Source organism: Herpailurus yagouaroundi, unplaced genomic scaffold, assembly GCF_014898765.1.
Source record: "Herpailurus yagouaroundi ecotype Mexico unplaced genomic scaffold, PumYag 197, whole genome shotgun sequence".
NCBI lineage: Eukaryota > Metazoa > Chordata > Mammalia > Carnivora > Felidae > Herpailurus > Herpailurus yagouaroundi.
The window spans coordinates 6709940-6726594 of NW_024412428.1; the positions used below are offsets into that span (position 1 = coordinate 6709940).

Genomic DNA, 16655 nt, shown 5'->3' on the forward strand with positions numbered 1-16655 from the left:
CTGCTTCGGATTCTATGTCTCCCTCTCTCTCTGCCCCTCCTCCACTCTGTCTCTCTCTGTCAAAAGTAAATAAACATTAAAAATAAAAAAAAGCTGTGAAGGCCAGTTTTCTTGTGGACCTGACCCTAGAAAGCCCTGTCATTCTCTGAACAGCCCTTCTGGGTGCTGTGTTGAGTCAGTGGGTCCCACAAGCAGCTGGAAGCTAGGAACCGTCCCCTGCGGCTCGGCCCCCCTGCTCTCTCCGTGGGAACCTGCGTGTCCGTAGCAGAAGAGCTGTGCTCATCTCAGGCAAGCCCGTGGGGGTGGAGACGGCCTTACGTGGAAGACAGCAAAACCAAGCAGAATTCACCAGGCGCTGCCAAAGGTTTTGTTTTGATATCCTGGGTCATTGTCCCATCTGGCAGTGCTGGCCTTTCCCCCTTGGTCTAATCCCGAGAAGAGCTGACCGGTTTTATCGGCACTGGCCTGGCACGCTCCACTGAACGTAGCCCAGAATTTTCCAGAGCCAGCCGTCCGTAGCCCCCCACATGCAAGAGACCCATGCGGTCCACTTAGACGAGTGACCCCGCTCCTGCCGGAAGCACTGGGCACTCTCAGCTTGTCGCTTGTCACCCGCCACGCTGAGGGGCCGCTTTCTCCCGCAGTCTGGCTGCGTCGTGCGCTTTGGTGACACCAGCGTGTCGTACTCTTCCGTATCTTTCCCGAGTTTGCAGGGGTTCAAGGTTTCTGCTCCGGAACGGTGCCTGCAGTTAGACCCTCTGGTGCCACGGAGGTCCAAGCAGGGTGGCCTCTCGTCGATGCCCCCTTATTGCTCAGGGCTGTGGCTCCAGGACAGGGCAGGTGGCTGCGCCTCGGGACCCTTGAGGTAGCGTCATGCTGGCTGGTGTGCTCTTTCTGGAAGCTCCGTGAAGCCCCGCGGGGCCACCGGGAGCCACGTGGTGTTCAACCCCCCGTGCTTCGGAGCTGGTTTTCCTTTCCCCGTTGTCACTGCCTTTCTTCTTTGCCCCTCAGCTCCTGTCCTGTGGCTTCTAAACTCCGGCGCTACCCAGAGAAACAACCCCGGGCGCCCGGCCCCCCCACCGCATCGCTGCCGCCTCCAAGGGTTCCCACCGCCCCTGCCGCGCTCCTCTCTGCCTGCATTTCCTTTTCCCCCTGTTCTAGTTCCTTCCCTCGACACTTCCGGCCTGAGCATTAGCCCCGCCTGGCACGTCGAGGGTCCACACCACCTTTGATGCTTCTCAGGTATTGTCTCCGTCCGCGTTGGGCCCAAGAGCTGTTCATTTGCCGCAGGAGACGTTTCCTTTTCTTTTGTCCCCCACCTGTCATTTCACTTCCGGATTCGATGCCGTTCTGGTTGCTTGAGGTGGTCTGACCTCCCTGTAAGTGGCAATAGGTTGATGTCTGCTTCTCTTTTCACTGATGGGGGGGGGGGGTGCTGAGCTACAGGGTCACTCCAGTGGGGTGCCCGTAGATTGAGTTTGAAGTCATCGTGTGGGCTTCTCTTCGAATCGGTGTGCTACAAACATGGGAGATGATAGAATCCTGCATTCGTTTTTGTTTAGTACTAGCCGCTCTGAGAAACGTGATGGGGGGTGGGGAGTTCTCCAAAATGAGAGATTTGGTAGACGTGAAAAGGAAAAATACAGCAGTGTATACGTAAGCCTGTCAACTAGTAATTTAATTAGCTACATCTTGTCTCTTGGGTGAACTTGAATCACAAGCTACTTCAATGTACCCGGAGCAGAAATTGACCCAGAGGGTGGGCCTGTGTGAGGTGCTCCCCACGAGAGCACAGAGTAGCGTCCTAATGTGGCAAGTGTGAGAGATGTTTGCTTTTAAAGGTAAAAAGCGATTCGTGCGTTTGTATGGATTCTTTGCGCAATTTTTATTTCCAGAACAGAGCACTTGGCTCCAGTACTCAAGACACGGCAAGGCATACTTTTCTGTTGCCCAAGAGGGACTGCTTTTTACTCTTTGGTAATGAAAAACGAGCCCTGATAAATGCAGCTCGCGATGCAGATTAGAGTCAAATCAGGCGTTGATCATTCAAGGGGAAAAGACTGAGTGGTTCCGTTCTTTCACCGTGTGGCCCCTGGGTCGCAGGGGGAAAGTGAGTCCCAGGGAGAAGAGGGGGCCGAAGCGGCCGGCCGTCTCCGAATTCCAAGCGTCTTGCCTCTTCCCCCTGGTGCTCCGAGTTTACACTAGGTGGCATGCAAGGAAAGCCGAACAAATTCAGAAACTCGCTTGCGTGTTCACAGAACCCTTCGGCCCGAGCTGCGATCGGCGATCGGCGATCGGCGGGCGCGGCGTCGGCGCCGGCTGCGTGGACTGACGCTGTTGTGTTGTTCCCTCCCCAGGATGAAGTGCCCCCTCGCCGGCGCGAATAAGAGATTTCTGATTAACACGATTAAGAACACGCTGCCCTCCCACAAAGAGCAGGACCCTGAGCCGAAAGAGGCCACGAAGGCACCTGCGAAAAGCCAGAGCCGGAGGGAAGAGCACCGCAAGGGGCACCGAGGCCACCCTTACAAGCCCAGCTCCCAGGGCCGGGGCGCGCGCGGCGGCCCCTCGCCACCGCCGAAGCGGAGCAGCCCGGAGAGGGGCCCGGGGAGGGGCCCGGCGAGGGGCCCGGCGAGGTACGAGAAGCGGTCCGACAAGCGGTGAGGCCGGGACCGCGCGGCCGCGGCCTCCGGGACTGGGGCTTGTGCGGACGCGGGGTTGGGGCACGGGCCTCGGGCTGGAGTGGTGTTCAGCGCCGGTCCTTTGCGGCGGCGACACGGCTGTCCGCGCCCGGGGACTCGTCTGCAGGCGGCGCGGCAGGTTTCGGCCACTGCGGCAGCGCCCCGCGCACGCGTGTGGTTTCTGTTCTCTCTCTCGTTCGCCAGTCGGTTTCGAAATAAATCTGAAACGGAAACAAAGTTCCCCGAGATGGTTACGACTAGTTCCAGGGTTGTTTGTTGGTTTGTTTCATGTGTTCCAATCGTGGTCATTTCTCAAGTTTTTTTCCAAAAAAACCAAAAATCACTTGTAAATCCTAGACGTCATCTTGCTGGAGGCTGAATTTCAGAGGCAGCGGTCAGCCGGCCAGTGACCGTGCTTAGGCCGAGGTGTGGCCCTTGGAAGGGCTGGAAATGTACCAGGAAGAAACGCAAGCGAGAGACGCCTTGCCGGTTTCCTTTTCCTGCGAGCGAGCCCTCGGGGAGGGTGCCCACAGGGCTTTGGGTTTGGTGTTCGGTACCAACAGCCAGAGCCGGGGAAACGGGGCTCTGTCGCTGCCTTGTGCGTTCTCAGACTCATTCCCCAGATGAACCACCTTTCCACAGTCAGTTTTGGGGGCAACGCGTGCGTTCTAAGCGGTGCTTTCAAAAGAACCTTCAAAGGTTAAAGTTAAATTATTCAGTGCTGTGTCTTCTTGAGCTAAAGACCTACATTACCACCCTCAGTAGAGTTGTTTCCGAAATCTTAATGGTAAATAAAAGTGTGTTTACAACGCCTTTTTCTGGTCTCGGTGTTGTTTTCTTGCTTTTTGTTTTGTTCCGTATCAGGGTGTCTCCCAAATGAACGTACAATTACAGACTTTGCAGACCCGCGTCCTTCCTTTCATACTCAGGAAAGTGCCACGAAGTCCCGTCTTCCCCAGCCCACAAAAGGAAGAAGAATCCGTCTGTCTGGTCCCCGCCCGGTTTTCCCTAGCGTCTGACCTTATGCCTGGCTGCTCTCAGATAATCACCCGCCACAGCCTGTGCCCTGCTTCCTGGCAGCCAAGAAAAGCCCTTTCTCAGGGTCAGAAAGGAGCACATCCGAAAAGTTAGCTTTGGGGTGTTTATAGAGAAACTAGACTAGACCGAGTGCTGCTTCCCCAGCGAGCCACCGGCCACATCCCGAGTCTGGTCCGAGCTAAAAGCGCAGGAGGGACAAACCCAAGGCCTCGCTTGACCCTCCCGCCTCCCACCAGAGACCCCAGGGCCTCATCCTATGAGTTTGTAGCGACACAGCGGCACACGTTGCCCTCAGGACTTTATCCAAATCGACTTCTGCATTCGCTTACATTATTTGTGCTAAATTTGCAATGTTTTCTATTTAATTGCCAAAAATAGCATAGCGTTGTGAGCTTTTGAAAAATGTTGTTATAATTGAGTAAAATAAACTTGTATTGTTTCAACTGTCTACGTTCTCCGTATTTAGAGCAAACTGCCAGGTTCTTACTCTTTAGAAGAAGATGGTTATAACGAGCACATTCTAACACTTACAGGAAGCCTCGTTAGCCTAACCATACTGAACCTTTCTTATTAAATTGTGTTCCAGGATGAGTGTTCTACAGAATCACCTACCCTTTAAAAGGAATTGTTCCCGGGGCGCCTGGGTGGCTCAGTCGGTTGAGTGTCCGACTTCAGCTCAGGTCACGATCTCACGGTCCGTGAGTTCAAGCCCCGCATCGGGCTCTGGGCTGATGGCTTGGAGCCTGCTTCCGATTCTGTGTCTCCCTCTCTCTCTGCCCCTCCCCCGTTCATGCTCTGTCTCTCTCTGTCTCAAAAATAAATAAACATAAAAAAAAAATTTTTTTTTAAATAAAAATAAAAGGAATTGTTCCCAGGGGCACCAGGGTGGCTCAGTTGGTTGAACTTCAGAGTCCTGGTTTCAGCTCAGGTCGTGATCTCACCATGCGTGAGAGCAAGCACCCCTCAGAGTCCACACTGACAGTACAGAGCCTGCTTAGGATTCTCTCTCTCTCCCTCTCTCTGCCTCTCCCCCATCCACATGCTCCTCTCTCGCAAAATAAATAAACATTTAAAAAAAAAAGGAATTGTTCCACCTCTGAAAATGTTCTTAGAATCTTTAAAACTTAAGAGCAGCCATGGTTTCCTGTATAGAAATGTCAAGAGCAAATTGATCTATTCCTGTTCCATATCTGGACCGTGGATGTTGGCAGAAGCAATTGGTCCTGAGATGTCACACACACCAGCCACCTCCTACTTCTCCGCTTACCACCGCCCCCCCCACCCCCACCCCGGAGAGCTTCCTCCGCCCCGGATACTGTCTGCTCTCCAGTATAATTGTATGTGGAGCTCACAAAGCCCAGCAGAGGAGTTCTAGGAGTTGAGTCTGAGCCTGCCTCTGCAGCTGGCTGGCTGGCTGGCTGGGGGAAGGGCCCTACCTGGTCACTTCCCTTCATCGTCCCCATCTGTACACTAAGATGTTTGGACTGAGTCCCCAGTTAAGTCGAGACAGAAGGACCAAGTGTTAGCCCTAAGTTTTCATGCCTCCACTAGGAAGCCGCAAGACTTGAGCACAGTGCGACTTCGCAGAGTTCGTTTTCTGTTTTAGTTGCTTTAGGAAACGCGGTCTCGGAGACATGTGAACCAAAAGTGCCGGTCTCGGCCGTGACCATTGACCTGCTAGTGTCAGTCCTCCCAAATGGCCCTTGCGTCATGGGAGACGGAGCCAGAGCGGGTGGTTTTTCTCAGAGCAGGCTGAGAATGCTAAAGGACATTTCCTCAGGTCGGATTCTGGAAGGATCGGTGGGGTCTGGAAGGTGGCTGTGGAGTTTTGAATTTTCCCGTTTGTTTCAGGAGGGGCGGGGCGGGGGTACAGAGCTGCCTCAAATCTCCTGGGAGAATTTATCATTCCTTCGCTGATGATCGATGTGACTTAGCGTGTCACTCACATTTTTATATCGTAGTGACATAATCTCCGCCACTCCAGAGGTCCTGCCGTTGTCTTCGGATCCTAAAGAGTAGCTGGCCCATAGTCAGTGCTTGTTTAATAGGCCCATGAAGTGAATCCCTGATGAAGGGAAGCCTCACACTCTCTCAAGGAATGTTAAACTTGTAAATATTGTCACCAGGAGGAACTGATCGGCTAGACTAAACCATGTGCACAGTAACACTGTGTATCACCCGTGGGCCAAACTTGTCAGGCTTTTTCCCCCAGCTTTGCTGAGATACAGTTAACATACAACATTGTGTCAGTGTAGAATGTAAAATGTGGTGATTTGACAAAAGTCAACATTGTGAAATGATTACAAGAAGGTTACTTAGCACGTACATTACCTCACGGTTATCCATTTGTGTGTGTGTGTGTGTGTGTGTGTGTGTGTAGCGAGAACGTTTAAGATAAGCTTCTACCTGTGTCCAAGGAAGGTGCTCTGCCCCATTCTGTAACTAAGGAAACAGGACAGGGTAAACAGTTTGCCCCAGTCACTGTCACAGATCTGGGAAGGGGCCGAGAGGCTGTCTGAAGCCAGGACTGTCTGAATCTACAAACCTACATTCTTTTCCTGTACGTTATGCCAAACCCTATCTGAACTCAGCTCTCTCCAAACACCGGACTGGGATGTCTGGGTGTGTAATGGGCCAAGGAGTCCCAACTTGAGAGCCTGAAGAGCTTAAATAAGTCACGCATTTGGTTAAAATGGACTCCTGGCGGCCTGAATGCCCAAGCCCCACCCGAGGAACACGTGTCCTGGGCCAGTGTTTACTGCAGGCCGGCCGAGCCGTCTAATCCACGAGGAAAACTTAGTTCTCTGGTTAAATGGTTATATGGCAGCTGACGGGAATATCGAAGGGGAACTACACTCCCACGTGAAGCAAAGATTTTAGGTTATTTCATAGCCAGCCCCTCCTTTTTTCCATTCACAAGAATAGCAAGACTTGGGAGTAAAGAAATCTTCAGCTTCAAGGCCTCTTTGGTACCTTACACAACACCCATCACCCAGGGAGCGTGTGCTCCCCACCTCCCCCACCTCGGAAAGGCGGGTCAGCAGGTCTTGGAATAAGCCCCGCCCTCATCGGAGAAGGCCAGTTAGCCAAACGCTCTGTTTTGAAAAGGCTGCTAAGAGGCATGCGCTCACGCACACGGGGACACAGAAAGAAGCGAATTGTTTAATTATTATTAATATTTAATTATTTAATACTTATTTTATAAGGTAAATTATTTAATCTACATTAAAACCGCCAGCACGACACAGTAAGCAGAATTCAGGGGAATTTTATAACTAAGTCGTTTCTATTTGGGTCACCACGCTATCAATCTCAGTAGAAGGCCCTGGGCATTATCATGAAAAGGCCAATAATAAACAGGTTTGGGTGCATCGTCAATAGTTTATTACTTGAGCTATTTGTCCCATCCGTCTAGCCCTGTAGCTCTCACCTTTGGTTTTCCTAACACAAAAATTCCCTGTGTGCAACATGAACCCTATAAATATACCTTATGAAATACCCAAGAAACATCTTTCTCCACCAGCCAGATGGATAGCTCGCCCTCAGCGCTTGTCCGCTATCCTTCGTAAATGGTTTTTTTCTCATTCGCTCCCCAGGCGTGTGGTTCCTCCCAGATGAACTAGTATATACCGCCCAGTTACAAGCCTCTATTTACTCCCAAGTTACAGGCCTGTCAGTCGGGGAGGATAGTCTTTCAAAGGTCAGTGTGGATTTTCAAACAAAAAACTGCAAGCCTGGTTTTTAATCCTATATCCTACGCGGAGAGCAAGCCGTCCATTTGCTCGCTCACTCCGTCGGTAAAGAGAGCGGAGCAAATGGGACCAGCACACGCTGCGCCCAGATTGGAGCAATTTAACTCCCGGCCTCAAAGTCTTCTATAAGCCATGGTCGTATCCACCACATTTAAAGGTAGAGGGCATTCCTGAAGCTCACTGTTTGCTTCTCCAAATTTGTCTGGCCCTGCCCGCAGGCATTCCAATTTTCTACATTTGGGAAGTGGTCCGTGGTGATTCATTAGCACAAAAACAGCACAAATGCTTTCAGTTTCAATGTTTTTTTAAAGTCAAAATTTTCACTGTGACAAGTTCTAAAAATACATAGGTGGCTAGTGAACCTCAAAACTATGTGTGTGAATCTCAAACATAAGCACAGAAGACAATACGTCATATATGGCCAGATCATGTAAAACTAAAAACACACTAAAAATATGCTTTAAAAAAGTTATCAATAGATGAAATGTTCACAGAAAATACAAACATCCAGGGGCGCCTGGGCAGCTCCGTCGGGTAAGCATCTGACCATTGATGTCAGCTCACGTCGTAGTCTGATGGTCCGTGAGATCGAGCCCCACGCTGGGCTCTGCGCTGACAGCACGGAGCCTGCTTTGGATTCTCTCTCTCTCCCTCTCTCTCTTCCCCTCCTCTGCTGTCTCTCTCTCTCTCTCTCGAAAATAAATAAATGAGCATTTTTTCAGAAGAAAATACAAACATCCAGTAAGCACATGAAAAATGTTCAACTCACCAATAAATTAAAAAATGCAAACTAAAAGGATTTTTTTCTTTTTCAAAATAGCTGGGCTTTTTTTTTTTTAATTTTTTTTTCAACGTTTTTTTATTTATTTTTGGGACAGAGAGAGACAGAGCATGAACAGGGGAGGGGCAGAGAGAGAGGGAGACACAGAATCGGAAACAGGCTCCAGGCTCTGAGCCATCAGCCCAGAGCCCGACGCGGGGCTCGAACTCACGGACCGCGAGATCGTGACCTGGCTGAAGTCGGACGCTTAACCAACTGCACCACCCAGGCGCCCCTAGCTGGGCTTTTTAAAAAGTAATTCTGCTAACCAGAGTATGTTGATACAAATACTCTTGAAAAACAATTAGCAAGAGGGTAAAATGACTCCGTATTTCCAGGACTCACTGAAATGGTCTTTGTTGACAAAGAAATGCTGCTTCTAAAAGCTACATAGTGAGATTTCCATCCAATTGAGTATGTATCTTTATCTAGGTATTTGCTGAAACTATCCTCAATTAGTTGTCTTTTTGTTCTTGCCTTTGTTTTAATAACACTGTTATAGAACCATATTGACAAACATAGCAATAATATCAGTGTAAAAAATGTAGATAACAAAGATCTTTCCTTACATGTTAATTACATTCATTTTCCCATGTTGCCTTGTAGTCAGTCCCGTCCATTCGTTATAAGGTTGGGATGTTCTTTTGCAGGATGGGGTACCTGCTGTGAATTAGTGACCAATGAATTACTCTTTCTCTCATAAAAGGTCTGGAAACCAAAAGGTCTGGAAACCACTAGGAAGATGTGGCAAACCTCGAAGTTAAAACGAATGATTCACTCTCAGAAACGGGTGTTCCCCATCCCTAAATCTCTGAGTTCCACAGCTCTGTTTTAGTACCCAAGGGAGAATCAGTATGACCAGGGGTCATAATAGTGGTTCTGCTGAATCGGAAGTTAAGACGGCCCTATGCGAGGTCTGCCTCTTCTTAGCTGGAACCGCTGAACTGGGAATTTGATCATGACTATGAAAAGGAAACTGACATCATATCTTGGGAACTGGAGGAAGCTGAAGAGAAATCCTGGTACACCTCTGTGCACGATCATGTTTAGGCATAAAGGTTGGTGGAAGGTGACTGAAGCTTTAAACAGCCATGGCCAGATAGGCCAGACACATGCCTAGTCCGTATGACACACGCCTCTGTGTGAGTGAGAACATGGCATCGCTAACGTCTGTGACTTTGTGTATTGGCGAGCTGAATGCAAGCTGGATCTTGGCGCCATTCACACCCTCCACTGGGAGCCGCTGTGTGGGTGACATCACCCACCAGATGAAGAATCAAAGATTATTCCTTGCGTTTTCTGTCTCTTTCTTCTTCCTTTCCCTCTTACGATTGAATATAATGTTTTGGTTCTCGGTGTGATTTATCCTTGAGTCTACAGCAGTGAGTGAACACTGAGACAGGGCAGGAAGTAAAGCGAAATGGGCTGGAGATCCTGGAGCCCTCTGGCTCTATGACCTCACTTCCAGAAGCAGTGACTGGGGGTGACACTGCTGGTTCTCCCACCAGTGAAGAAGAGAGTTTGTTTGTAGGACAGTTACACCGGGAGAGACTGGGACACTTTGGGAATGGTGAATGTATGCACAACCCAGGGGAGGACCGAAAGGACTTTCTCTGCCCATCACTTCTCCCCAGTCTTCGCTTTGTGACAGATTCTACCCCAGCCACAGGGGTGGGCACATGAGCAATGCTGGGCCGATCAAACTACTTCAACTCAAGCCAGAAAGGATTCATCCATGTGTGGCTGGAGTGTTGCAGGAGTTCCTATGACCAGCAGAGAGAGCTTGTTATGAGGCCAGAAAGTGGCGGGGGCGGGGGGTGAATAAAAGAAGAGGGGCAGGACAGCAGGAGTAGGAGCACTGGCAGTCTAAGGCACTGCTTCTGAATCTTACCTAAGCCTTCAAGACCTGCTTGAACTTGACCCCCATATTAACACTTTTGAAACTGGGGTGTTGCTTCACATGCCCAAATGTTTGACCTTGGGATGACATCCAGTTCATAACGGGCAGTTCACGTCATAGGGTCACTTGGGATTATAGGAGCAGTGTTTTGTCTCTACCCAGACCCAGCTGCAATCTGGAAGCCTTTTCTCAATAGGAGGGTAGCTATTTGCCCAGGGCAGTGTGGCTCTTCTCCCAAACACTGTGACCTGGACTGTAATTCTCCCATTTGAGTTTGCCCCAGGCTTCACAGAGCATCTCCATTTGCTACAGACACACTGAATATCATTGGATTTGCTAGATCGTAAGGCCTGAGGATAATCCACACTGCAGCCTGAAACAGCTAGGAAGCCTTCTCTTGCTGTTTGTACCACTCAGACTTGCTAGCTTTACAGATTTCTCAATGAGTGGATAGAGAAGCACACTCAAATATGGTGGAGTAGGGCACTACGTAATTTCTTGTTCCAAGGCTAGGCACCTCTACATGAAAGGGGTGCTATTGAAAATTACATCAAGGCATAAGGCGTAAACTTGGATTGTTCCAGGCAAATAAGTCACTCTAGATATATCTTGCCTCCATGACTCAAAGAAGCCCACAAAGCATTTTTTTTAATGTTTTATTTATTTTTAAGACAGAGAGACAGAGCCATGAGCACGGGAGGGGCAGAGAGAGAGGGAGACACAGAATCCAAAGCCGGCTCCAGGCTCCGAGCTGTCAGCACAGAGCCCGACGCGGGGCTCGAACTCGCGAACTGTGAGGTCACAACCCGAGCCCTAAACTAAATGGTGCTCTGAATCCACCAAAGTTTAAAGACAAGACTCAAAAGGGTCAAATTGTTTCCAAGCAAATTAATAGCATTCCAGGACAAAGTTCAAGAATGATTATAGGAATACAAAGATAAATAGCACCACCAGGCAAAATTCACAATGTCTGGCACCAAAGAAAAAATCAACAGACATCCAAAGAAGCGGAAAAATACAAGTCGTTATGAAGAGAAAAATGAACCAACAGGAAATGACCTAGAGATGTCAGAGGTGATAGAATAGTAGCTAAGGACAGTAAATGTGATTCCATATGTTCATGAAGCTGTAGGAAAGACTGAACATGTGAGAAAAATGATTGAAAAGGGACAGAGCATCATTCAGCTCTGAGATAAATTCAAGTGGCCAAATACACTTGTATTTAAAATTCTCAAAGATGCTGGGGCACCTGGGTGGCTCAGTTGGTTGAGCGTCCGACTTCGGCTCAGGTCATGATCTTGCAGTTCGTGGGCTCGAGTGCCGCGTCGGCCGGGCTCTGTGCTGACAGCTCGGAGCCTGGAGCCTGCTTCCGATCCTGTGTCTCCCTCTCTCTCTCTGCCCCTCCCCTGCTCACACTCTGTCTCTGTCTCTCTCTCAAAAATAAATAAACATTAAAAAAAATGTTAATCCTCAAAGATGGTGATGGATAGAGAAAAATATATGAAGACATACTGTCCACAAAATTTCTAAATATAATGAAAATTATAAACACATGGACATAAGACATTCAATGAACTCGAAGCATTAAAAAAAAAGGGAAGAAAACCACCCCAAAGCACATCAAAATCAAACTGCTTTAAACCAATGATGAAGACGTAATGTCAAAAGCAGCCCCTCCCGCAAAAGACACAGTACATTCAGGGAAGCACATATAAAGTTCAAAGCATATCTCATCCAGAAACAAAGCCAGAAGGTAGCAAAACATCTTTGAAATATAGGAAAAAACAAAAAAACAAAACAAAACAATTGTCAACCTAGAATTCTTTACCCAGCTAAAATATCTTTCAAAAATGAAAGATCCTTGCCAATACCCTCATCCTCTTGTCCTCAGGGAACCACCAGCTATGACCTTCTTTGCACACTGGGTCGTCCAGAGAGAGAGTTTTGCAAGCATGGAGTCAGAGGCCCCTGCCACAGCTGTCATCTCCATGAGTCCCTTTTGAGCCCATGTAAGAGAAAAGAACTGAGCAGCGTCAGGATGAGGCACTGTGGTTTCGATTCTTTTACACACTTTTGGCACTTTTTTGTTACAATAGTTATACACGGTTTATATTTTAGGAGAGTGCACAAAAAGAAAAGAAAGGCATAAATTATGTTCTCCCCTTACTCTTACTTAATGGTGAAAGTCTGAATGCTCTCCTCAGTAAGATCAAGGATGCCTCTTTCACTCCGACTATTCAACAGTATCCTGGAGGGCCTAGCCAAGTGCAATAACTCAAGAAAAAATAAATAGCATTTGGATTGGAATGGAAGAATGAAAACTTTCTTGATTTTTCAACTGACATGCTTTTCTACATAGAAAACCCTAGAGTGTCTATAAAGAGCTACCAGAACCACTAAGCAAGTGTAGCAAGGAGGCAGGATATAAAATGAGTATACAAAAATTAATTATATTCCTAATACTCGCAACAATCAAAAGTAAAATTTTTAAAAATTTAAAAGCCATCAAAAAAGAAATAAAAGGAGAGGGATAAATCTGACAAAAGATGTGTAAGATCTGTACACTGAAATATTCAAAACATAGCTGAGAGAAATTAAAGATCTAAATAAGTGGAGATATGTTCATGAATTGGAAGATTCAATATTTTTTAGATATATACTCCCAAAATGTGTTATATAAATCCAATGCAATTCCAATTAAAAAAAAAAAAAAAAAACTAAGGGCACCTGGGTGGCTCAGTCGGTTAAGTGTCCAACTCTCAGTTTTGGCTCAGGTCATGGCCTTACAGTTCATGGGTTCGAGCCCCACATCGGGTTCTACACTGACAGCACGGAGCCTGCTTGGAATTCTCTCTCTCTCTCTCTCTCTCTCTCTGCCCCTCCCCAGCTCATGCTGTCTCTGTCTCTCTCAAAATAAATAAATAAAAACTTTTAAAAATTATTTTTAAAAGCTAGCAGGATTTCCCCAGTGAAAATTATTTAATAAATAACTAAAGTCTCTAGAAGTGGTCGAAGGGCCCAACAGCAAGTAAAGAAACATTTTTTTAATCCACAAAAATTTGTTAAGACCAGTGAGAGCTTATAGTTTCTGAATCAAGACCACTCCCTTCCTCCTCCCTCCCAGCTCAGAAAGATAGAAACTCTACTCCAGACTGGTGCAGACAAGAACACAGGGCTTACTTTGCCCCCGGCTCCCAGCCAATAAGCTATTTTCCCAGGAGGAATAGAACGGCAGCATTTATCAGCCTGTCCCAGCTACCTGTTGCTGAGACTAAGTTCTGAGCTAGTTGCCTGAGAGGTTGGGCTCCCTTCTCCTGCCCAGTCCGCTCCCACTGGTGGCACAGAGGCTCCACCTTGGGCATGTCACCACTGAGAATTCTAGGTTCCTGACTGCCCTTGCCCTGGTTCACAAGGCTGTGGTTCCATGCCAGGAAAGGCAAGCCAAGAAGATTTGAGGCCACTGTCCCCCCTCTACCTCATGCTCAGCTCCTAAAGTGGGAGCGTCATTCAGAGAGAAGTATACCAATGTCCCCACCCTAGCTCCAGAGTCCTGACTCAGAGATTTTGCCTAGAGGAAGAAGGAGGCCATAAAATAGATAGCTTCTAATCTCTTCCCAAAGAAACTGATTTCGGGGTGCCTGCGTGGTTCAGTTGGTTAAGCCCTCAACTCTTGATCTCAGCTCGGGTCTTCATCTCGGCGCCCTGAGTTCAAGTCTTACATTCAGTTCTGCGCTGGGTGTGAAGCCAGCTTTTTAAAAAGAAAGAAAGAAAGAAACTGACTTCATTTGCAGCGAAATATGGAGAAGTTCAAGGCTTAAGGTGCACTCAAAAATGGTGGATGTTGTGTTGAAAGGAAATTGGAAATACACTGTTAGATTTGTTGCACATACGGGCTAAACTGAAGACTGCTGGTTTGCAGGAAAGAACCCCAGGGACAAGACAGCTGGGAGGAGCCCTTTTATTTTATCAAACACTGATTTCAGGAAGTATTCCTTCAAAGAAGCTGGAATTTGGTTGGTTTTGTTTGTGGAACAATTTATGTCCCAGAACATTGTTGAAAACAATAGAATAATTATCCAACAATTTGTGGAACTTACCAGCTGAGTATGGTCAGGGGGAGAGACTCCCTGGCAAACCACTCTCATCCCAGGCTGCACACCAACATCGGAAGTTGAACACTGTGTGTGTGTGTTTGTGTGTGTGTGTGTGTGTGTATGTGTGTGTGTGTGTGTTGGTGAATAGACATCACTAAAGTAAAAGCTAGTCACTAAACAAATAAGCAAGCAAAATAACAATCACCAGCACTGAGTGGCAAGGGTGGGGGTGACCGGAACCCAGAATTGCTATTATAAATTATCTAAAATGTCCCCTTTCCAACAAAAAAAAGTATGAGCCATACAGAGAAACAGGAGAATATGACTCATACACTGGGATAGACGCAGGCAACAGAAACTGCCCTTGAGAGTGACCAGATATTGGATTTAACAGACAAAGACTTCAAAGTAGCTATTATAAATATGTTCAAAGAACTCAAGGAAACCGTGGTTTACAAAATAAAGGAATTTTTATAAAGGAATTGTGACAGTGTCACATCAAAGAGTCTCGATAAAGAAATAAATTACTTTCAAGGACTCAGATAAAAATTCTGGAGTTGAAAAGTATAATAACTGAAGTGAAAAATATGCTAGAAGATCTCAACTTCTTGCAGAAGGAAATATTAACAAACTCGAAGATAGGTTGATAGAGATTATGCAGTCCAAAGCACAGAGAGAAAAAAGAATGAAGAAAAATGAGTAGAGCCTCAGAGAAAGGTAGGATAGCATGCAGCAGATCAACAAACATGTAATAGAAACACCAACCTGAGAAACTTAACAGAAACCCATGGGGGAGGGGAAGGAAAAAAAAAAGAGGTTAGAGTGGGAGAGAACCAAAGCATAAGAGACTCTTAAAAACTGAGAACAGGGGCGCCTGGGTGGCGCAGTCGGTTAAGCGTCCGACTTCAGCCAGGTCACGATCTCGCGGTCCGTGAGTTCGAGCCCCGCGTCGGGCTCTGGGCTGATGGCTCAGAGCCTGGAGCCTGTTTCCGATTCTGTGTCTCCCTCTCTCTCCCCCTCCCCCGTTCATGCTCTGTCTCTCTCTGTCCCAAAAATAAATAAACGTTGAAAAAAAAAAAAAAGAAGTAATGGTTGAAAACTTCCTAATTTATTGACAAACAATAACCTACACATCCTGGAAGCTCAACAAATTCCAAGTAGGATAAACACAAAGAGATCCATAAACAGCAAAAATACAGAAAGCTTAAATACAAGAGAGAATCTTGAAAGTAGCAACAGAAAAACAACTCGTCACTTATAAGAAACCCCAATAAGATTAATTTACTCCTCTTCAAAAGCAATGGAAGCCAGATAGCAGTGGGCTAACATATTCAAAGTGCAAGGAAAAAATAACTGTTCATCAAGAATCCTATATGTAGCAAAGCCATCTTTCAAAAATGAAGGCAAAATAAAGACATTACCAGGTAAACAAAAAGTGAGAGAATTTGTTGCTCACAGACTCAACTGACAAGAAATATGAAAGGGAAGTTTTTCAGGCTGAGAGTAAGTGACCCCAGATGGCAATTGGGGGTCATGAACAAACCAAGGGCACTGGTAAAAGCAATTTATGTAATTAGGAAAGGCAGTAAAAGCGCCTATTTCTTCTCCTGTCTCCTCTTAACTTATTTGAAAACCAATTGTATAAAACAATGTGTATATAGGGGCGCCTGGGTGGCTCAGCCGGTTAAGTGTCTGACTTCAGCTCAGGTCATGATCTCGTGGTCCATGAATTTGAGTCCCTCGTCGGCTCGTGGTCCGTGAATTTGAGCCCCTCGTCGGGCTCTGTGCTGACAGCTCAGAGCCTGGAGCCTGCTTCAGACATGTGTCTCCCTCTGTCTCTGCTCCTCCCCTGCTCATGCTCTGTCTCTCTCTGTGTCAAAAATAAATAAGCATTAAAAAATAATAAAAAAAAAACAATGTATATGTAATGTATTGTTGGGACCATAACATATAGAAATATAGTAATTTTGCCAACGGAGAAGATAGGTGGAGGCAAAGCTGTATTGTACTAAAAAATGCCTCCAGATGATAACTTGAATCCATAAGAACACATGAGAAGAACCAGAAATAATACATAAGAATGTTAATATAACAAAAGCATAAATATATACTTGTTTTCCTTTCTTCTCTCAGCTCTTTAAAAGTCATAAATATATAAAGTAATAACAACAGGTCTGTAACGCTCATGGATGTAATATTTATACAAAAATACCACAAAAGGGGGGAAAGAGACCTGATTCTCACTGGAATTAAGCTAGTAAAACTCTCAATTGGTTCTGTTCAATTAAGGTGTATGTGGTAAGCCCTAAAGCAACTACAAAGGAAAATCTTGAAAAATACAGTGAACAAAAATCACTAAAGAAATTAAAA

At 46.7% G+C, this 16655-nt stretch overlaps 1 protein-coding gene across 1 annotated transcript in view; it reads left to right on the plus strand.

The window, feature by feature from the left end:
• Positions 1-3494, plus strand: part of LOC121012773 (protein POLR1D-like) — a 48492-nt gene extending 44998 nt beyond the window's left edge. Inside the window, exon 3 of the mRNA XM_040448104.1 lies at positions 2358-3494. Coding sequence (XP_040304038.1) covers positions 2358-2664 — 307 coding nt within the window. The 3' untranslated portion in view covers positions 2665-3494. The remainder of the gene's footprint in view (positions 1-2357) is intronic.
• The last annotated feature ends 13161 nt before the right edge of the window (positions 3495-16655 follow it).